Below are 24673 nucleotides of genomic sequence, written 5' to 3' on the forward strand. Positions count from 1 at the left end.
GTCATTTAGCAGACGCTCTCATCCAGAGCGACTTACAGTAAGTACAGGGACATTCCCCCCGAGGCAAGTAGGGTGAAGTGCCTTGCCCAAGGACACAACATCAGTTGGCATGACCGGGAATCGAACTGGCAACCTTCGGATTACTAGCCCAATTCCCTCACCGCTCAGCCACCTGAGACCCTAGAGATGCTCCGATCAGGTTTTTTGGTGCCGATCACTGAAATCCGATAATACCGATCACCGAGTCGATGGAAGCATTCTATTTATTGTGTAGCATTATTTATGAAATTAATTATTCTTAACAACATTGGTATTGTATTTTAAGTATTTAAATTACGAGACGAGAGAGTATCATGAATTGACAACCATCAGTTCTATTGCAGGGAACGTGCAACATTCCAGTGTAGAAGCTCTCTCGCTTACTATAAAATGTGTAAATAATAGTAAATATTAAAATAATAATAAAAATATAAATCTTTAAATAAAAATCACAACAATAGAATCACATGTGCAACATTCCACTCTCTAGAGGCTCTCAAGAGAACTTGGAGCTTATACAGTAGCTTTCCTGTGGAAAAATAATACAAACTTAACTGCAACATAAACAGGCTATAGCCAAATATCCAATATGTTTCAAGTCAGCAATTAAACAAAAAAAACAAAACATGTATATCTATCTGTATAGTGTCTCACTCACTCACTCTCACATCCTTTACTCACTCTCTCACTTCACGCACGCACACACTCACTCGGAGAGGGGGCATACTCGAGTATTCAAACCTTACTTCTGATTAAGCAGCATCACTGGAAGATTTGCCTTGATAAATATAAGCATATCAGCATTTTTAACAGTCAACCTGTTCCTCTTCTCATCTAAAATATGTCCTGCTGTGCTGAAAAGTCACTTGCTATCTACACTTGTAAGGTGCGGAGAGGAAGACTCGTGCTGCTTGTGCGAGAGCAGGAAAGAGGTCTTTATTGGCATTCCAAAAAGCAGTGGCTGTCCGTGACTGTTTTTGTTCGAATGCGGGTCTCACAGAGTAACGGCGCACATATGCGATTCTGAAAATTCCAACCGACTATTTTCCGATAGGCAAAAACTATGACAAACGCTATAGTATGGCTTCAAAATTTACAATTAGAGGCTAACAAGTAACACTAGCAGGTAGTAGCATTGCTACGAGTATTATGCTAGGTTGCTAGGTAACGGAAGCTAACTAAAGATAGCTAGCTTCCGTTTTGGAAAACAAACTCTGGTGGAAGCGTCGAAAATATTTAGAACTCACACATCTAAAGGTTAAAGAATCATTTCTTACCATTGGCGGCCTGAAATGCCTATCTAACGTTTTATTGAAACGTCTCTGATAGTAGTTCTCAAACCCGGTGCTAATATATGGTACAGGTACCTATATGACAGGTATGTACTGGGCCGAATGAAAACGCAGATTTTGGTGCCTCATTTTGGTGCCACTTAAATGCTTGAGCTGAAATATTATCTTTTTTTCTTTCTTTTTTTGAAGTATCGGTACAGGCACTGTTTGGGTACTGGAACTGTTTTAAAAGTATGGATTTGGCACCGGTATTGTAAAAAACAAAAACGATACCCAACCTTAGTGAAGATACTATACCACTGTCACTGATACAAGTAGTTGCTCAGTTTACAAAAGAAGTGTTATCCCTCCATTGTATTCAATATTAAAGTAATCTATTACTTGCATGCAGTTTTATGAGTCATAGCAGTTGACGAACTCCACCTAAACAGTGGTGGAACAACACAATGAATGGATCTCCTTGTGGATGATTGCCTGTTACTCCATTAGAGCCTCCCGAAATCCTGCTAGTTGAGACTGATATGCCAAGTTAACTCGGAAAACTCTCTGATGTGGAGTTAGCTGCCTGGAAACCTAAGGTGCGCGAAGCAATGATCTTAAAATATTCTCCCCTATTTTGTATAGTATAGACAGTGTCCCTGTTCTTTTACATTAATTCAATCACATTTTTTAAACCAGGCTGTTCTTTTTGAAGTGTGACAGGTTGCTCAAAGAAAAGAAAGTAAACTTTCTATCGAACCATCGAACTGGGCTGCATTGGCTGCATTGAAAAGGACTTTCTGCATTGTCTCAGAATGATATTCGTAGTAATGGGACCAACCATTACTATAATCTATGATCCCCTAGGGGATCCGCAGAAGGGGGGTCGCAAAATATTTGGTTGATAGGAATTATTTTTATATTTCTTTAATTGTTAAAAAAAAATCAACAATTTTTTTCCACTAACTTCAATGTCTTCAGAACCAGAATTGTATTTATTGTCTTTAAGTACACGTTAACATGAATCCAACATATTGTAGCGAACGGATAAGTTGAGGCAGAAGACGTCAGTCTTCAGAGCTCTCTCAAGCTGGGCACCGGTTCACTCACAGCACCTTTCATGCAAATACGACAGCACAGGCACTAGCCAATCAGATCACATTTATGCTCACGTCCAAAGAGCGCAAAGCTCAAAAATAAAGGATGGCGGACCAAACTCCGTAGATGCTCGTATTTGTACCTAAAAGTTGTTTGTTTGACTTTTTTTTGCTTAGATTTTTAAAAAGTTACCTTGAAATAGACACTGTACAATATAAAAACAACATTATTATAACTGAAAAATAAGTCTAAGAGGATTTGCGAGGTGTCTGAGCCACCTATCTAATGTTAGCATACTACTACCCACAAGGGTAACAACTTGCTAGCGGCGTGATTGGTTTGTTGACCTGTTAATCTCACTATAACGTCTCCGTTATCAACACAACCCCATACGCCAGACTCCTCCGTCATTACATTTACATTTAGTCATTTAGCAGATGCTCTTATCCAGAGCGACTTACAGTAAGTACAGGGACATTCTCCCCGAGGCAAGCAGGGGCGGACGGGGCATCGGGGATACCGGGGGAATCCCCGGTGGGCCGACGGGGTTGGGGTGGTCAAAAATACCGGCCCACTTCCATCACCAACCGGCCCTCCCTCTGACATTGCCGGCACCTCCAACTATTTTCCATATTACACAGCTTGAACACGTATAACGTATAATATATAAAGCTGCCTTGCCTTGCCTACTCAACATTTGCGTCACTCGCTAGCAGACAAAGTTGTTTTTGAAAGTGAGAGCATGTCATCGGCACCAAAACGTAAAGGTGGACCTGAAAAGCTCAGGGAGAAAAAGAAAGGAAGGTGCATCAAAATATTTAAAAATCTCTGATTTTTTTGGGAAACCACCGACTGGTGACAGTGATACGACGGTATGTGTATGGCTGTTTCTTCTGGGCAATCCGAAGAGCAACTTGATAAGAGCATTTCAAAGCTAGCTCACCAACTTTGGCTGATTTTCTCATCAATGTCTGTTGACCTTGGAGGGAGTTTTTTGGTCAAGTTGCAAAACGATAAATTTTCGCTCTTAACTATGTCCATACACTTGGTATTTGTTATTAGTTTATTTTTATTTTTTACAAAGGTATCTTCTTTACAATAACAGCTGACTGACACGATCCAACGGATGACGTTTAAACAATAAAGTCGTTAATGGGGGGTCAGGGGGGGTTACTTGCCTCCAGGGGCGGACTGGGGGGAAAAAGTGGCCCGGTAGTTACTGTCAGACCGGCCCACGGCACGCATCCCACTCAATGCATCGCACGTATCGACCAGTCAGTGGCCTACTTGGAAAAATACCCATACAATTAACATTATTTTGGATGATTACAAAGAAATTACATAATATATGTTTTATGTTATTATATGTTTCAATAACATTTGGATCCACCAATTTGCCTGGATGGACACATGGAATAAAATGATACTGGCTCTTGGCCAAGTCAACGCCACAACTTACCGTCGTATCACTGTCACCAGTCGGTGGTTTCCCAAATAAATCAGAGATTTTTTAATATTTTGATGCACCTTCCTCCAGACATCTTTTCTTCTTGAGCTTTTCAGGTCCACGCACTGCATTCTCCACAGGGAGGCACTTGTTGCCAAAGACATGAGCACAGAATTGTCAGATGTCATGGACTCGGTCGTGAAAGTTGTCAATATAGTCAAGAAGAGTGCTTTGCAAACGCCTCTCTTCTCTAATCTCTGTGCTGCTGAGGGAGAAGAACACATTGGGGGACTGTACCATTCTGAGGTTCGATGGCTTTCACGTGGAACAGTGTTGTCACGTGTGTTGGAATTACGCAAAGCAGTGATGCTGCTTAATCAGAATCTGTTTTTACTTCTCCAAAAGCGCACAGAGCTGGCTACACTTTTCAGTGACAATTTCTGGTTCACCAAACTTTCATATATTGCTGACATTTTCGCTGAGCTGAACAAACTTAACAGTTCCATGCAAGGTCGCAATACACATGCCAATCAACTGTATGACAGAATGGAAGGCTTTCTCCAAAAAATCAGAAGATGGAGGGAGCGCGTCGGGGAGGGAATATTTTCCATGTTTCCATCAGTGGATGAGCTGGGAGATTCTGCTGTGCTCTCGCCTCCCGTAACACGCGCAATTCTTGCGCACTTGTAGGCAGGGATGTAGTGGGGGCTAAACGCAGGGCTGGACTGGGACAAAAAATCGGCCCTGGCATTTTTTTCCCAGGCGGCCCACACCCACCTTGACTGGTCAGACACATTCCCTGCAGACAGTCCTTAAAAATGCCTGCATTCTATAATATGAGTTGCCTAGTGTTCTGCGTTCATGTGATAGTTTTGTATCCTTCAAGAAGGGTCTCAAGACTTGTGTTGAACTTACACTTAAATAATTAATTAATTCTTAGAGTTATGATTTGTATATGGTATAAAAAAATATATACATATTGATATTGTATTGTGATTATTACTATTTTGCTTAATATTGGCTCAGCAACTTTTAAAACTGTTTACTGTTAATTTAAATTATTGTCATTTTGTGGCTTTGGACAAAAGTGTCTGCTAAATACAATACAGAAACACACATACAGCCTCCCTCCCTTCCTGAGTCCCTGTTAATTTGCCTACTCCTTACCACATTATCAACTACTCTTTCTTCCACCCTTTCCTCACTCGCTCCCATGGCCCTGTCATGGTCACTCTCCTCCTCCTCGGCTTCTTCCCTGACTATGTCAGTAGCCTATGTTTCGGCCTCTCTGAGACAGCCACCTCTCCTCCTTCCTCTACACTACAGGTAATGCTGATGTTGAAGCAGCTAAAGCCCCCCCAAACATGTCCCAAATATTCGCACATTTTGTGGCATTCACCTGTAGATTTTGTATCTTTTTCTCCCTTAACTTCCCTGCGCCTCCCTTGCGCTTTGGTGGTCGTTTCTCCATTTTAGCGATGCTAAAGTTTAATGATAATAAACCAGCATACGCATTAGCCAACAGCTCGTGTCTCAAGCATAGACATTAATAGACACAGCTATATTTTTCTTCCAAGATGGCGTCCCCATTCATTTCTATGAAAAGTGCTCAGTGGCGCAGTGAGGCAAGCGAGAGCGCGAAATGGACCGCGCCATCTTTCCAGACTTACTGGTCCGGTCTTGTGCAGAAGCTTGTTCCTAGCTCCGAAACTCGTGCATGCTTGCAACTAGCAGTACATGTCATACTTTGAGACAACCAGTCGTGAGTTTGTGAGCTGTCAGAATGTGGTACAAGTCCGATCAAGAAGTAGATACATGTGAACTTTACGAAAATCAATACCAGAGCTGCCAACTGTCACGGTTTCGGCGTGTGACACACGCATTTCAATCATTTCTCACGCTCTCACGCCACACATTGTATATCTCACGCTGAAAAGGCAACGCCAAACAAGTAGCCAAGCTAACGTTGTAAACAGTAACGGACGAGCTGCAAATACACAATACATAAACACGCTGTAAAAAGGAAAGCATGCAAACCCCGAAAACAAATGAAAACAGAAAAACGCTGCATCCAGATTACACAACGGAAGTGCTCCAGGCCTCTAGGGGGAGCGCTTCTCAGAGGACTTTGTTTGCAGTGGATTTGTTATCAAGTTACAAGAAAGGGAAGGCCATCCAACACGGAAGTAGCAGAAAGATTTGCCAGATTCGTTGCTAGTCGCTAGATGAGATTCGTTTTGTCGCTAGGTAAGGTGAAAAGTCCCTTAATCTAGCGACAAAGGCAACACTGCAGAGTACCGTAACCCATTTTAAAGTAGAGTGCAGCAGAACAAAGGCAAAGAACAGTAACTGATGTTACGGGACTTGGCTTCTCTTGGGCTTTTGAGAGTTACAGTAAAGACAACCTCCTATTTTCTCCAAAAAACAACAAAATGAGTTCAAGATATTTGGCCACATGATAAAGCAAACAAAAATGACAAACTCATTTTCGACCAAATTGAAGTTAGTCTTTTGCCTTTGCATGGCAGAAAACATATGCCCAGACCATGACCTTCACTGTCTTTATACACTAACAAATTCACACAGATTCATAAAATACACAACTGCACTCCCACACGTGTCTATTATACAATCCCAGCCAAACAAACCCACACGAAGGAAGACTCACATAGGTTCACACTATTCATCCCTGTGTAAAGAGTGGTGAGTCATTGTGCTGAAACTGCAGTGTAGATGGATTTATGTATTTATACATCTGCATGTTGGGGAACCTCCACCTGGTTGCCACTTCATCACAAGTACCAGGTAGGTGGGACCCTGGGATGACCCCTTAGTGTTGTATAATACTTTGAATTACCTCCTTCCTTGTCCTTACATCAGGGGTCTTCAACGTTTTTCAGGCCAAGGTCCCCCAAACTGATGGCGAGATGGAGCAGGTACCCCCTACTATATAAATTGCATAAGATTTAGTTTTATCCAGAGCGACTTACAGTAAGTACAGGGACATTCTCCCCGAGGCAAGTAATGTGAAGTGTCTTGCCCAAGGACACAACATCATTTGTGTACGGCCGGGAATCGAACTGGCAACCTTCTGATTCTGATTATATTCATTAAAATTTTTATTTTTAACATGTGCAAGGTACAGGGTGGCCGTGCCACTGCCATTTAGAAACATACATCTGGCATACAACACTGAGCTAACAATTAATAACAACTTATTAAAATAATTAACAGATTTATGTTTTTATTTTAAACATACATATAGAAGGGACAGTGAATCTTCAAGCCATCTGTGGATGGGACACATACTCCCGGATTTGTGATATGTCTGACCCTGATGTGTTCCACACAACTTATCTAACCTTGGACGGATGGAGGTTGTCAGGCAGAGGGTCATATCAGCCTCAGGCTGCAGCATTGACCTGTATTTGTTTTTCAGGTAGGTGAGTGAGGAAAATCCACTTTCGCAAAGATAAGTTGTTGCAAAGTGCAAAAGGCTCATCATAGCTTTTGCTGCCAATGACAATGCAAAGGAAGAGTACAGTAACTTCAAAATAGGGGTAAAAAGTCAAGTTTGAGCTCAATATTTTTTTATGTAGATAAATTTCAATACTAAAACATTAATTGCCAGATTCCCAGTGTCTTACCTATAATAAATTTGGCTGAACAACTAAAAAAACTTTCTCATTTTTCTCTGTTCTACACTCTGGTGAGTTATGGTATTTTGCCTTTGTAGGGCAGTGTAGTACAGAAACTATGGATCTGTGTTTAACATGTATACTATATGTATGAGTACACTCTTTATAAGTGCACATAGTGTAATCACACTTTCCTGTACAGTTTGCTTATGTAACTTATAACTGTGTGTGTGTGCCTGCCTGTTTGCCTGTCTGAGCTTGTGTAACCTGTATGTGGGAGAGGGGAACCACATCAGGCATTGGAAAGTGTGTGGGAAGGACACACAAACACACTCCAACCAGCACCATATAATGCCTCTCACGCTTTATTTATTACATCCATCTCTTATTCATTTCCTCTTCCCCCTACTAATCTCAACTTACCCCTCTGTGCTGCAATTTGGCCGCACATCCTGTGATGCAAAACCATTTTTCACACAAACAAATTGAGCCATAAAAACTGTGTTTTTTAGTGGCAGCGTCTAGGGGGTGTTGTCTGAATTGGGCCCTCTGTGAGAGTTAGCTCCTTGCTTGTACAAGGTGCCCAATTGGATTCCTTTCATCATTCCTTCCATCCAATATTTGTATGAATGTCAGGGCCAGGTCTCAATTGGACATTTAAACTCATCACAGTGAGCCTGGGCTGCCCGGAAACTCATATCAACATTAGTGATTCTCCTTAATAACGAAGGAAGGAAATATTCTGATGTTGAAAACATATTTGGGGGGTAGGGTGTGTGTAAGTAAAATGTATTTATACAGCGCTTTTCACAGACAGGGTCACAAAGTGCTTTACAATGTACATCATATGACATCACAATGTAAATATAACATAAAAGTTTAATAATAAAAAATAAAATAAATAAAAACAGATACAAATTATCAATAGACCAAAGACAGAGATTACTCAAAAGCTAACCTGAACAAGTGAGTCTTCACTTGTCCCTTAAAACTCTCAACATTCTCAGCAAACCTAATGCTGGTTGGTAAAGCATTCCAGAGTCTGGGTGCCATAGCGGCAAAAGCGCTATCCCCACATGTCATCAGACGAGTGCGTGGCGTGGATAGCAGATTTTGGTTAATAGATCTAAGAGACCGGAAGGGGGTGTGTAGGTGAATTATATTGGCAAGATAAGCAGGAGCCTGACCATGTAAAGCCCTACAGGTTATGGTGTGAATTTTGAATTGGATCCTGTAAATAACAGGAAGCCAGTAAAGGGAGCAGAGTAGAGGAGTGATATGAGTTCGCCTGTTTGACCTTGTAAGTAGCCTAGCAGCAGCATTTTGAATGGATTGCAGACGGTGAAGAACAGATTTGTTGAGTGAGGAGAAGGGAGAGTTGCAATAGTCAATACGAGAGGAAATGAAGGCATGAATAAGCATCTCCAGTTCTGACTGAGAGAGACTACAGCCCTCAATTTACTAATGTTGCGTAAATGGAAAAAACAAGATTTGGTAAGCGATTTGATATGACTTTCAAAAGATAGGGATTTATCACCCCAAGGTTCCTTAAACTAGGCCAGACCGCCGATGACAAAGGCCCAGACAAAGTGTGTGTGTAAGTTGTAAATAGTTTTTAACTGCGTCTTATCTGTGTGACAGGTAGACTGTGCTGCCAACCATTTCTAGTAATACTGTGTCACAATATATTTGTGTATTTGGTATGTGAATTGTGTAAGTACCAGGTCTCTCTTTCTTGCTCTCTCTCACTCTCTCTCTCAAGAAGTATCCATTTTTCCCCAGGCTAAGTGATTGATTAATCAAGGATTCTGTATCTTGTTTCTCTCTCTAAATAAGCACACATTTTTTTAGGCAAATGTACTTTTACCAGTGACCACCCCCCAGAAATATATTTTTATCTCTCTCTCTTTCTGTCCCTGTCTCCCTCTCTCTCCTTCCCTCCAGTGGGATTCCAGGGAAGAAATGTGGCACCATTATCTTGACGGCCGAAGAACTCAGCAACTGCAGGGTCAGTATTATTCAGAGGACCTACAATTTGGTTTTCTTCACAGGGAAAAACACACAAACACACTTTCATACACACCATCGCTATTTCCTTCCCGTCTGTCTCTCCCTTCCTTACTGACGACAGAGGTCAAAGAATCAAAGACTTGAAACTGGCTACCAGATAGTCACACTTTTCACCTTTACCAAATGTTACCGTTTAGGTTACACCTCTCCCTTCTTTTCTCTGCTTTTCATTCCTCTTTTATCACCGTGCCCATGCTAAATTACATTTGTTTCGTCACTTCAGTGCTGTTTTTCTGATGTAGATTTTTACAAATATTTTCATTTACTGGACATTGTAACTGAAAGTCAGAAGTTACCAAAAAGTTAGTGTTCTTTGATATATATTAATAGATAGATGTTGGCTTGAGTAATGAGGGTGGCATTAGACATTGACAGTTTTCCACTGCGATGCTATTAATCTATCTCCTCTTTCTTTATTCCTCTTTTCCTGCTTGTCAAGTAAATAATTAGAGTCCAATTAAAGGAAAATGAGCTGTGCCATACACACACTTGCACGCACACACACACACACACACACACATACTGTACACATGCACACACACGTCACTCCCTCTAGAATCTTTCTGTTTCTGAATTTCTGGGTCTAATTTAAATAATGAGGAGTGTCCCAATGGAAGGATGACAATAAATGAGTTAAGAGATTCTGAAGATGGATTGGTGGGATTATAGAACATACACCAAACTTGAATACTCTCTATACACTCTACCTCTTTCTCTCACTTTATGGCATCCTCTTTCTCCTTCTCTTACATTTTGTTTTGTAACTGTCTACCTCTTTCTCACTTTCTTTCTTCGTCTCTCTGTCTCTCATAAAAATGACTCTAAATAAATCAGTAAGAGATTTAACTCACTGTTAACTCACAATCCCTTTGCTGTATGTCTTCCCTTCTCTATCTCTCCCTGCCTTTCCTGTCACACTTCACTTGAAGACGATCAAATTAAGCATGGAAAATGCCCAAAATATATTTTCTAAATATGTATTCTGTATAGCACGTGTCTTCTAGCCAAGAGGAACATATAGTTTATATGTTTTATAGCTTTATAGGCATTGCAAAAACTGCATAATTTTCCCTTCAGTTCTACCTGCATACGATCGACAATATCAAAGCCTTTGGTTTTTATTATTAGTTTACTTTTACCGTGAACCATTCTACAGCTTTTGGTTGAGTGTCGAATGTATGCAGTTCTGGCAACATCTAACTACAATTACAGGAATCTCTGTGATGTGTGTCTGTTTGTATCTCAATTATTTCATGAAACCTGGCATTGTATGAAGTTGCAAGTTGGCAGGTGTCTTGTCAGGACCCAAAGATGTGCAATGCCATGTAGCGCTGCAGGGAGAGATAAAGAGGGGAAGACAGAGCAAAGGGATTTGTTGTTTGGATGTCCTGTTCACGTTTGCAAAAAACTTTAAGGACTATCAAATTACACGCCATGTTCTTTCCAGTCTCAAAGGATATTGTCTGACCAATAGGCGGTGCTCCTGGTCAACAAACAAATTGATCATTACATTTACATTTATTAATTTAGCAGACGCTTTTATCCAAAGCGACTTCCAAGAGAGAGCTTTACAAAGTGCATAGGTCACTGATCAAACAACGAGATAGCCACAAAACATTGCGAGTAGCCAAAACATGAAACACACATTGTGAACAACCAAAGTAAGTGCCAAAGGGAAGAACCATAAGAGCATGTAGTTAAACAAGTTACAATTAAACAACATGAACTGCTATAAGTGCAAGTGTACCTGTAAAAAAAGAAAAAAGAAAAGACAAGCAACAATAATAAAAAACAATATATCACAGCGAGTACAAACAATGTTCAGTTGCGTCATGGGAACTACACTATTATGCAAAAACTCTACAGCAAAATTGCCTCTTTCATGCTAAAGAGCTCATACTCCAATTAAATTAACACCAAATCAACTAAACAACATCTTAACACTTGTGTTATCTTCGGGTCATTGTGACCCTTCAGTCATTGTGACCTCCCCACTTGTTGCGACAACTTTACCTCATACAAAAATAAAGTTTATTTTAACCGTCGGGCTGTCTCACACCACCCACAGCGCAAAGGTTAAAAGAAAATGCTTTTTATTTGTTTTTGTATTGGGTAAAGTTGTCGCAGCACAACGATGGGTCTTTGTGAACCTTCGGGTCATTGTGACCCGAAGGCAGCACATGGGTTAATTACCAGCTGCATCACAGGCATTACATTATCCTGTAACTGTAACTATAATTCCAGGAATCTCTATGTGATTGTGTTTGTTTGTGGCTTGTTTACCTCAAGAACCGGTTATTGTATAAACGTACAAGTCAGCAGGTGTTTAGCTCAGGACCGAAAGAAGTGCAATGTCATGTGTGATGTTGTCCTTTAAAAATGAATAGGTTGATAAATACACAAACTTGGAGCCACCACAAATATCTTGAGAACAGGGCATTGTAAACCGCATTCCAAATTATTATGCAAATTATATCTTTCTCTGATTTTCCTAAATATAATTTTATTGAACAAACCTCCAAATGATAACAGTATTTTTTTCAAAAATAACTCAAAATGCACTGTTCCAAATTATTATGCACAACAGAGTTTCAAATAGTTTAGGTTGTAAAGAACTGAAAAGTGTCATTTGTTGAATTTGCAGTATTAGGAGGTCATATTTACTGAAATCAAAAGCTATTTCAATCAAAAACATTTTAATAGGGCAAGTTACATGTTAACATAGGACCCCTTCTTTGATATCACCTTCACAATTCTTGCATCCATTGAACTTGTGAGTTTTTGGAGAGTTTCTGCTTGAATTTCTTTGCAGTCAGAATAGCCACACAGAGCTGCTGTTTTGATGCAAACTGCCTCAAGCCCTCATAGATCTTTTGCTTGAGGATGCTCCAAAGGTTCTCAATAGGGTTGAGGTCAGGGGAGGATGGTGGCCACATCATGAGTTTCTCTCCTTTTTATGCCCATACTCCAGAGGCACCAGCAGCTTCAAATACCTGTTTGCTGCTTTGTAATGGCATTTTAGCCGCTGCTCTCTTAATCCAAATTCATCTTAATAATCTAGCAGAAACCTTCCTCCTTATGGCTTTATCTGCACAAACCTGTCTGTGCTCTGAATCAGCCACAAATCTAAATCTTCAGTACGATGATCACGCTTACGTTTTTGTGAAATATCTAATGTTTTCATACCTTGTCCAAGGCATTGCACTATTTTACACTTTTCGGCAGCAGAGAGATCCTTTTTCTTTCCCATATTGCTTGAAACCTGTGGCCTGCTTAATAATGTGGAATGTCCATCTTAAAGGGGTGATTGACTGGGTTTTCGATTTTAGGTGAATTTTCAGGGTAAGACAGAGGGGGAGGCACTTTTAAGTGACAATTGCGCTTGTTCTGGTTGAGTAGGCTAGCTGTTAGCCTCGTTTCGTTTGGATAATTGCTGCTTCTAAAAACGATTGTTGCAGTGTGTATTTATTTTTTTACAGTTCTCACCCATGCAGTGCATGTTCTGAAATTAAAATAAACATTGCCCTGTTTACTGTAAACATTGGGGGTCGTGGCCTTGGCCAACACAGCATTTTACCATAGAGTTAATATTACTAGAGGAAGCAACTTTTGTCTTCCAAGATGGCGTCCCCATTCATTTCTATGAAAAGTGCGCAGTGAGGCAAGCGAGAGGGCGAAACTGGACCGCGCCATCATTCCACTTCCAACTCTTCCGGTCTAGCTTTAAACAGTAGCTCTTTTTTTCCCTAGCTCCGAGACCTCATGCACGCTTGCAACTAGCTGTACACGTCATACTTTGCGACAACCAGTCGCGAGCATAGATTTATATGGTTGCGAGCGTGTGAGCTAAGGCATTGCAGTGGCAGAATGGGGTACAAATCCGATAAGAATCAGAGACATGATGCAAACTTTATGGAAATGTATGCTGTCACTGTATAGTATTCCTTTCACTTGGTTTTTAGAAATAGGCTATAGGAACTCATCAAATATGTTGCTTTTTTTTCTTGTGATTTGAGTATGATTTCCAACGCATTGTATCGGATTAAATAAACTGTTAACATGAACACCTAGCTCCGTCGTTGTTCTCGCCAGGCAAAGAAAGCTTAATAGTTATTTTGGTAACAGAAATCTTCCATAATGCAGACTTACCATAGCTTACTGTCAACTGTATATTCAAACAAAATGCCACGAAATTCACACTGCCTTCAATTTACATATCAGTGTAGAAATGTGGCCTGTGTTTTATATGTTCAACCTACAAAACCAAACGCCTATTAATGGATATAACGTGATCTAATAAGACTTGGAAATAATGTAATAACTAAAAGCTTGAGAAGTGTGTCTAAAACATACTTTATTTAACATTTGCCTTTAAAAAGGGGCATATTAACAGAACTAGGCCTATATACAAGACGTTTCCATCAGATATAAGTGGGGGTGAAACAGTCACTGAGGACCTTCATTGTTCCACAAAAGCAGTCTGGCTTGATGACACGATTAAAAGAATAATGGATGTGTTTAACAAAAGCTTCTGAAGGCAAGACTAATCATATTTATATCATTTCTTATTGTGGTTATCAGTTAAAGTATTAATCTTCGTCTTTGCTCGAGATAGACGTCAACAATCTATGCTCACGCTTAACATAATATAATATTTGCCATCATGTCATAAACGTTTTAAAATAACGGGAATAAACTATATTAACAACATTTCATGTATGTGTGACAACCATTTGCTTAACTTGCTACAACAGGGCAGGCAACTCAAGCCATTTCTCCCTGTGCTCATTCAATATGGCTCATTCAGCTCCAGGTAAATCGGCTATCGGCCAATGTGCTCGTGCCCTGTTAGTATCCGCGAGCACATTTGCAAGCAACTTTTATTGAAGTAAGCAAATAAATGGGGTGCTAGTTTACCCATTTCGGATTGGTTTCAAATTTAACAAAAATCAGGAAAAATTATTCTATGAAAAAGCTAGTAGTATAAGCCAGGTTCGAGAATCGAACAAAAATTATTGGGGGAGATAGTTTTGTAAATGTTGACTGGAGTTAAATAGAATAAAAACGGCCGGAAGTCTAACAAGAAATGCAATACCACCTACATCCACCGGGGCCGTTGCTTCAAGCCGAGGGGCGAGGGGTGGGGGCTTGCATTTTACCCATGCTTTGCTACTTTACAACTGGCTCTGGAACCAATCGTCACTCCTAATGCCTAAACCTCACAGCCAATCAGGGGCAGAGTGGGGAGAAGTTTTATACATTGATCTAGCCTTTTAATGTGTCAGGGTGTGAGGTGGGGTAGGACCCAAACGCACGAGAGATGCGAGGCATGCTCGAAACAAGGGTTTTATTTCTCAAAAACGGGAACAGATAGGGTACTCACATGGACAGGTATGGTAAGGACAAGACAAAGACTGGACACAAAACAGAAACCTAAATACACAGAACCAAACGACACAGGTGGACACAATGACGCTAACGAGACAGGTGAAGACAATGACAGGGAAACACTAGGGCAGGACAAAAAACTGAAACCGGGGGGGGGGGGGGGGGGGGGGGCACGGCTGTGGCCGTGACATAATGTTGCTCTCAATGTGCACTACATTGATGCGTTTAACTTTAACATTTGAGAAATGTTCTAGGGAGCAGTGGTTCCCAAAGTGGGAGTCGTGAGACAGCGAGGGGAGGTCGTGAGATGATTTCCAGAAATCAAGGAACATTTTAAAACAATTAGAAATAGCACATTTTAGCCAAAATGTTAACAAGTTAAAAATAGTAGTTCAATTAATGTATGCAAATAAAAAAGCCATCAGCCTTTTGATTTTCCATTCACTGTAAGTACGGCAAACCATCTCACATCCGACCAGGAGGACGCATTTGTTTAACTGTCAAGCGACGGAACGTTAAAGGAGACATGACATGCTGTTTTTGGATGCTTTTATATAGGCCTTAGTGGTTCCCTAATACTGTAAGTCTCTTTCCCGAAATTCAGCCTTGGTGCAGAATTACAGCCACTACTAGCAGTCCCACAAGGAGCTTTCCTCAGAACGCGCTGTTTTGGTGTCTGTAGCTTTAAATGCTAATGAGGAGCGGAGGGGCAGCACCATGCGCTAATGTTTACAATGGATGTATCGCAATGTCTGTAGCCCCGTTGCTGAAGATGCCTCGAATTTTCCCAGTCTCATCTGATAACCCTGGTTTGCAGAGGTACACACTCAGTCATTTCAATGAGGGGAAAGGCGGATATCGCGCGCGCCATAACACCAACAGCAGAACGGTTATCCAAATAACAAAGAAGTGTACAACACTCACGTTACAGCATGTGTATTCACACACATACTTAATGCTATCTACCTTTACATTAGCGACAGTAACTCAGCTGTTAGCTGCAGAGCTAATGTTACAGCCACATTCTAAGGGTAGCAAGCTAGGTAACCATATACAGTAAAGCTACAAAATGATATAGCGTTAGTTAACTTACTTGTCCGAGGTTAGTAGCTGGACGAAGGAGAGTTAGTACTGATCCAGAATTTAATTTCAGCAAGGCCAGTTTTGTATTAGCTCAAGTTGAGGAAACAGTCGTGGCTGAAGTGTTTGGCGCAGACATACAAAACAAATGCGCCTACAACAGAAGTTGTGTAGGCGCATTTCCAGAGAAAATAAAATTAAGATACTGGGTCTTCAGAGGCTCGGATGAATGAACTGTAAAAAGATTTGTTTTCCTTTGTACATCCAAACTGAGCAAATGTAATGCTTCGTTCGTTTGCAAGCCATGTCTCTCGAGGATAAAAACACTTGCACGGTCGTAGCTCAGTTTGTTATGGGCGGGCCAGATTCTCTGGGCGGGCAAAGCAGAGAGAGGGGAGGTAACCTTCCTCTTTGTTACGTCACAAAGAGGAGATTTTCAAACAAAGCAATTGAGCTTTCATTTTCTGAAAGGCGGAGAAGAACACCCAGGGCTTTATTTACACCGATCGAAAATTCTAGCCACTGGGGGACCAAAGGCAGTCTAGGGGAACTCATATTAATGTTAAATAACCTCCTAAAGTGAAGTTGTCATGTCACCTTTAAAGGCAGCGTTCTCAGCCAAGACACTGGCTGAGTTTTGGATTTCAGTGGAGAGGGAATACCCATGGCCGCGGGAACTAGGGGTGCTGAGGGTGCTACAGCACCCCCTGACAGCACAAGAATTTAAAATAAACCACCACCGCGGCACAGCCCCGCAGTAGCGAACTGGCCATCGGGAGTACCGGGAGAAGAATAACGATGGAAAACCAGGCTAAGAAACGTAAGGGTGGGGCTGAAAAATTTAGACAAAAAGACACCTTCACTAGACAATCGGCCCGTTCTCCGTACGTCGTTTATTACATCCGAGATCATATGACACGTCCAAGACGACTTCATCTTGCTAATCATGATCTGGCTAATTCGGTTCTTCGAACACCCATGTTGTTTATAATTAGTATAGCTGGATTGAGTTTTGCGTTGGTCTAAAAGGGGGTATGTATTGATAGTAGAAACCTTGATCAGCAACGCTGCTATTGGCTGCTCACATTTTTTTTAATACTTTCATATTTTCATTTATCATCTTTAATGTCATATGATGTGGTTTCAACAAATGTATTATGTAAATGACACTCACAAAAAAACGATAGGCTATCCTCTCAAAAAGTATAGGCTAGCATATCGCGCTGTGCTTAAGGAGCCTATCTATCATGCAATGAGCAATTAATTCGATTTCATGTTAAATTCTTTTAATTGTTCTTGAACCTTCTGCAACAGGTTCCTGTAGTAAAAACGGACAAGACATGTCTGTGACAGACTTCCTGTATCACCTCTGCTTGTAAAGCCACAATCAAATCGTGTTTACATAAAATAAACCTGGTCAGCAGGTTTAAGCTTACGGATCTGCTGCTATGACAGCAAGTCCAGGATGAGCTTCGAAGAACTGGGCCCCGTTCGTCATAAGGGTTGAAGCTAAGTTAATCAATTGTCCCTTTAGCCCGTTAACATTAGCGAGATGAGTGAGAACAGCAAATATCGGTTCGTCAACGGCTGATCCGCATCCAAATCATGTGGTTAATTTCAATCAGGCTAAACTTATCAGGGAAATTGCACGTGCACGTCCTACTTCAAAAGGCAGGAAAGGTCGATCACCAAAACCGTGATTTTCTAACGGTATGATGGCGGAAAAGACGAAAGAGAGAGCGGTGATAGGCTATTCTCGCCATCCGAGCAAACTATTATAATGAGTCTCTAGACAATAAGCATATTATCATGGCTAAGTCAAACACCGCCACCGCTGCCAGAGCAAGACAAGCAGCTGCCGATAAGCTAAATGCGAAGGTTTTGGGGAAATGTATAGGCTCATCTTAAGCGCCTCATTACCCCAATCAATCAGATCACATTTCTTTAATTGTGCCTGCTGGTATAGGCTTAATGTAAATTAATAATCGAATGAGATCTTGCTAGCGAAAAAAATTATCTCAACTCTTTCAGAATAAGTAGGCTAGATACAAACAAGGCCAAAGAGTATCTAATTGATACGAATTCATAGACAATTATGAGGATATAAGTAGGCTACTGCGCTTATATCATGTACTATATATGTGTATATGCATGTAGGCATATGTGTAAATCCCTCTTTGATGTCATTGACTGGGACATGGCCAGGGAATATGATGAATTGATTCATCAGCTGGTTAAGCGCCAAGTACACTTTTCTTACAGCAACGCATGCTGCGGCTTTGCCAATGTTTTCTGCATCGCCTATACTGTATAAAAATGTAGCCTATAGCCTACCTGACGCAAAAAACCTCAAGGCTATGCAGTCTGAAGCACAGTTAAAGTTTCAAGTAGCCTAGCTTTATTGTCAATTTCTTCACATGTCAAGACATAAAAAGGAATCGATATGACGTTTCCCACTCTCCCACAGTGAAACATATAAAAAGCACAGGCACAACAGATAAGACAAGACATTTCGTAAAACATAGCGTTACATATTCACATACAGCAGCATAAGCTCATAATAAAGCATAAAGCTTGCTGCGGCGTGTGATATTTGCAATGTACGGCCCAAGAAGGTCTTTCAAATAAATGAGTCCATGTCGGCTGAATCGATATCGCTCAAACAAGAACTCATCCGTGTGAAATAAAGGATCTTGGCAATCGCGAAGAACTCTATTGGTATGGAAAGCTAATCGAACTAAAATATAGCTCCTTGGTCAACTGGGTCTCTCAAAAAGGGAGCTGCCATGTTATTTTCTGGGGGTGTGGCAAGCTTATCCAGCTACACTTACGTTAGCCTGCTCTGGAGAAGGTTAGTGCTAATTGATATGTTACTATGATGATTTATCGAAAGTTGCTTCCACGAACCAAAAAGAGGGGCGTTTTTTATCTTAGCCTGAAAATTAGCTCGCTAAACCGCTTAGCGAGCTACGACGAATACCCCCCTGAACAATCCAAGATAATGACAAATCGTCAACAATCAAATCCAGCTAAGTGAGTTAGCGACGTACGGAGAACGGGCCCAAGGTTTTACCAATTGAAAAACGGCTGTTTATTTTACACAAAGCTCAAAAACTATTTTGCGTTCAAATAAAGGCCAAAAGATTTGGCCTACGCATTGACTATCGAACTCCCGAACTAGCATCACATCAGACACAGAATGTGCATGCGTTAGCATGCAGGGGTCGCGATCACTGGCACCATTATTTTAGGGGTCGTGGGCTGAAATGTTTGGGAACCCCTGCCCTAGAGGGTCGGGTATTCGCCGCATCGTTCTCACCTTACCCCTGACCTGTTTGCATGCCTGTAGGCAGTGCAATTTTGGGGGGGTTTCGTTACCTCCAACCCCCGTTTTGAGTCGCCGGATCCACCCCCCCTCTGCGTTCCGGGACCTCCCACTTTACAACTTAAGCACTGGTTGTGCCTGCCGCCTTGCATATCCTGGGCAACATCGTTGAAAGATAATTTACGGCCATTGGCTCCATTCTGTACCTGCGGCAGAGAAAAATTGCTAGTACGCATTAATAACAAATCATTGTTATTAATGCGTATTAGGGTTGGCTAAAGCGCGTAAAGAGTAGCCTACTAAAGCCAATACCTACCAAATGTCATCCGAAGAGTCAGCGCTCTTCTTTGGGTGCAGGTAGAATGCAGGTGCGTTGGGGGGTACGAGTGACAGATACTTTTCCAAGGAGGCGACAGGACAGCGGAGGTTTCCTGGAAAAGAATACATGTAGCCACGCCGACTGTCCTTCTTGCGCTCCTGTGGATCTTTGTGATTCTTTGTCTCCTCATTGAATGTCATGCTGGCATACTTCTGTCCATTCTCATCAGCAAAAACAGCGAACGACCCTGTGGTTAGCTGGCGGTTACCCTCCTTCCCTCGGCTTCCAAAGTGCAGTTGGATATCGAACCAAACTTTTCTAACTAGACCCTCTGGTGTGGTTGGATCCAGTGAGGCCTTTATTGTGGTTAGATCGCAGGCTGGTATGGATCCATGATGTTTTGTTTTGTCGTGTCCCTGTCATCTACAGGTTTTTACAACGCCAACAAAAACATTGTTTGCGGACGTGAATGCGCTGTCCTTCATTAAACACCAGCACCGACTCAATGGTGGATCATTTATGTGTCTGTTCAGTCCCGAACGCAGGCAGACGTAACTGCTGATCCCATAGTGGTCACCCTTTCCATTGCGCACAGTGCCGTAGAAATCCTGCAGTATGTCATTCATTTCTTCCCTGGTTATGGTCTTCAGGTCTACGGTTTTCCCCATCTCTTCGCACCAGTTGGTGAAGCAGTTAATTGCCCACTTAGTTTGGCTGACAGTGTTTCTTGAGCAACATTTCATAGACCTCAATTTCTTTTTTATTTACAGTTATGTATTTGGACATTGACACAATTTTCATCATTTTTGCTCTGTATACCACCACAATGGATTTGAAATGAAACAATCAAGATGTGCTTTAAGTGCAGACTTTCAGCTTTAATTTCAGGGTATTTACATCCAAATCAGGTGAACGGTGTAGGAATTACAACACATTTTATATGTGGCCCCCCCCTTTTTAAGGGACCAAAAGTAATTGGACAACTGGCTGCTCAGTTGTTCCATGGCCAGGTGTATGTTATTCCCTCATAAAGGGAGTTCGTTATTTCATTGACAAGGAGCAGATAAAAGGTCTAGAGTTCATTTCAAGTATGGTATTTGTGTTTGGAATCTGTTGCTGTCAACTCTCAATATGAAGTCCAAAGAGCTGTCACCATCAGTGAAGCAAGCCATCGTTAGGCTGAAAAATCAAAACAAACCTATCAGAGAGATAGCAAAAACATTAGGTGTGGCCAAATCAACTGTTTGGTACATTCTTAAAAATAAAGAACGCACTGGTGAGCTCAGCAACTCCAAAAGACCCGGAAGACCACGGAAAACAACTATGCAGTTCGGCAGCCAATTGTGCTCGAGTCGTGCCGTGTGCAAAAAACCTAAACAAAGCGCAGATTAACGAAAGGGAAAACAGTAACACCTTTTCTTTTAAATTATATATTTTTTTGAGTTGCTTTATTTGTCTTAAATAATATAATCTACAATTTCTGTAGAACATTTCTTTAATTCAGAAATGGTGACACAAGCGGGAATCAGATATCACACTGCCATACGGCAGCTCGACTAAAAAAATCTTAGTCGACCAAGAGGATATCGACCAGAAAATCGGCAAGTCGACTGAGTGGGGACAGCCCTACTGACCACATCAGACAAACCTAATCAGCCCTCTTGACACCCTAAGTATGCTGATTACCCACCAAATGCCGATGCAAAGGAACCATAGAGTTGGGTGGGGAGCCTCCTCCTCTGCATTTGAGGCCCTCCTGCTAGCTTGCAAGCTTCAAAGGGCCTGCTTGAGACGACACGTAACCAGTCCCTGGTTTGTGCCCTCCGTTTGTGGCGGTAATTTGAACAAAGAACATACTTTGCCCAGAACGTTTAAGGAAAGTTCTTCAAGACTTCATCTTTACCACAAGAGTAGAAGGTGGATAATTATGAGAGGGATAATTGTGTAATGTTTGTTAATTTGTTTTGATGTTGTGTTGACTGCAATGCTGATTCTAGTAACTACTCCTTCTTCCTGAAAGTTAACCAAGTCATCCTTGGTATCTACACATCTAAAATGCTAACATAATAAAACAATCATTCAACAATATTTTGTACCAAGATGTCCAGAACAATCTTATGAACAGCAATAATCGTATCTTTTTTTTTTTTTTTTTTTTTTACAAATGTTTTTTTTTTGGGGGGGCCGAACCAATCGCGGGGCCCTTAACAAATGTTTAGTTTGTTTATTGGGTCGGCCCGGCCCTGCTTATGAACCAGCCAGAGACCAGTTCACACCTTTGGTAGGTGTGAAGGAAAGAGGGGGAGTTGAGAACCCAGCTTCACCCAAATCAACTTCTGACTTCAGACAAGTCCTCTTCCTAACTCGGAACTGTATAAAACTCTCGAGATGACAACCGATCTCTGACTCCAGCGAAACCAACTATGGTGTGAAAGCCATCAGGATTGGCGTTCCAAAGGACGTTGCCAAGCTTCTCCTGGTATTCAACAAGATTAGTGTCCGGGCAACACTACCTGAACGATTCTACAAGTACAAGAAGTACTCAAAATGCAATTCTAGTTGCGACCTGACTGAGATCACGCAGACTCAGTCTCATGATCCCTGTGGCGTAGCGGCGCTTTGACTTTTCATTTTTCAAAAATGGGCCTCGGACACGAACCACCCTCAACCTCTTTGATCAACCCTGATCAAACGTAACTATGGCTAACACTCTTTCCTCCCTGACATGGCATTGGCATGAGCTATGTTTATGATTTGTAAGGATGTAATCATTGACTGTACAATTTATGTCTTTCTTTAAGTTAGACCATTTCATTCTGTTCAAACCTGAAACCAATCTCTCATATCAAATTCATAATCTAACTGGTTCATACTATCCATATTTACCTTACTTTAATACATTAATTGTAAAAGATATTGTGACGTATGCGTGTTCACTAATGTTACGATTGGCTTTACTCTTAGAACAAATTAATTCCTTCAGATTACTGACTATTATATATTAAACTATAAAACCCATATCAGGGTGGCGCACCGCCTACTAAATACTTGATTATAAATTAAGTATTTCTATTCTTCAACAAGCAAACCCCGCTACATATTCTAAAACAAAAACAGTCATTTTTTTCTTTTTTAGTGTATACAGCAAATTGCAACAAAAAAAAACGTTTTCCATTCAATTGTATCCACTAAATTGGATTTAGTGTGTTTTCCTGTTAAATTATTTTATATAGCCAGTGAAACATTAGGAATCCAAACTCTATTAATCCAAAATGCTGACATTTTGACACATTTGAAATATCTTTGTTATCAAAAGGTAAACCGGAAGCATTATTTTAAGTGGCTCATTAGTATGCTCACTATCAGCAAGAAAAGGCTGAATCTCACATATATATATATTATAACATATATTATATATTTATTATTATAACCACTCCCACAGTTTAACTACGTAAGACATGAAAGGTGTATGTCTCATTCCCAGTTGAGTTGCTCTTATCTTGTTGAAGGTTCCATTGCACGGTTTTCTTTATATTCAAGTTTTAATGGCAAAATATGTCCCATAGAAATTAATGGATGGAATGTTGAGGATTAGAGCATTGTAGTTTATACATTTCAAAATTCTACCACCACTCCTACAATTGTGTCTACATAGGCTACTGTAAACCCTACTGTAGGCTACCAGTGTTTTTTCCCTCAGAGAGGACGGCAGGAGAATCAATCCGGAGTTTACGAACGGATTGGCCCAATCCCAATGTCCACCCTCAAAGACTCACTGATTTAGAGGCGCGTTCTCGCTAAATCTGTAAGGGTTTAGGGCTGTCCCACTGTCAAATCGTCAAGTGCACAAGGGCTCTTTCTCCGACATTTTGAGGCCTTTATGCACCCTTTTCTTAAATCCAAATTTTTCCATACTTTGGCTAAGGGAGTTCACAGCGTAGTGAGTGAAACACAAGAGTTACAAGGGGAAGCCCGGAATTTAGAGAAAAGTCTCGGCAAACTCGCCTTATAAGGTAAGAAAGAAAATGGCTGTTTATCAATCCAAAAAACGCTAAGAACGTATTGTGTTCTTTAGAAGAACATTCTTGCCAAGCGTCTCGCGAGAACGGTCTTGCAAGATTGCGAGGACGGGGAACGATCTGAGATGCGTGTGTTCAACACAAAGTACCAATGAGATTGGTATCTGTGCTATTTAGCCACGGCTAAATTTCTGCCGCCACAGTATCAGAAATAGGGTTGTACTAAATTTTAGGCCGCCTATCAGCAGTGATTGTTAGAAAGCGTATCGGAGGATTTCACGGACACGCGCTTCACAGCGCAGTTGAGATTGCGTGTGTGCGTCCTTTAGAACTGTAGAGCTAAGTCGTATAACTTATGTTGTCAGTTAATTTAAGGCTGTTATTGTATTGGTCTATAGTTCTTGCTCATTTAAATTAAGTTAACTGGTGATTTTCGTTGTTTGTAGGCTATTCTTCCCCTGCTAGCGAAATTGCACATGTCGATTCGATAGCGATTGCTGCCCTTGCTCACGTTTGTATTTTAGGTGCATTATTATGCTGAAGTAGTTTTAATTAATAAATAGTGGGTATATTGTTATTATTAGCTTCAGAATGCTTAGCCTATCAAGATCAAATGAAGCAGACAGCGTACATGCTTCCGAGTGGCCCCTTAATCGATAGGCTAGGCTACTGACCATTTACAATAAGTTACGTAAATTATTAATTGGCAGCATTTATGCCATTTAGAACATACTTTATTTACATTTACATTTATTCATTTAGCAGACGCTTTTATCCAAAGCGACTTCCAAGAGAGAGCTTTACAAAGTTCATAGGTCACTGATCATAACAACAAGATAGCCACAAAAACATTGCGAGTAGCCAAAACATGAAGCACACATTGTGAACAACCAAAGTAAGTGCCAAAGGGAAGAACCATAAGAGCATGTAGTTAAACAAGTTACAATTAAACAACATGAACCGCTATAAGTGCAAGTGT

At 40.9% G+C, this 24673-nt stretch overlaps 1 protein-coding gene across 1 annotated transcript in view; it reads left to right on the plus strand.

Moving 5' to 3' along the window:
- Window positions 1-24673, plus strand: part of LOC136948744 (copine-9-like) — a 248155-nt gene that overhangs the window by 122602 nt on the left and 100880 nt on the right. Inside the window, exon 8 of the mRNA XM_067242751.1 lies at window positions 9438-9501. Coding sequence (XP_067098852.1) covers window positions 9438-9501 — 64 coding nt within the window. The remainder of the gene's footprint in view (window positions 1-9437; window positions 9502-24673) is intronic.

The sequence above is a fragment of the Osmerus mordax genome, chromosome 1 (assembly GCF_038355195.1).
Source record: "Osmerus mordax isolate fOsmMor3 chromosome 1, fOsmMor3.pri, whole genome shotgun sequence".
Lineage (NCBI taxonomy): Eukaryota > Metazoa > Chordata > Actinopteri > Osmeriformes > Osmeridae > Osmerus > Osmerus mordax.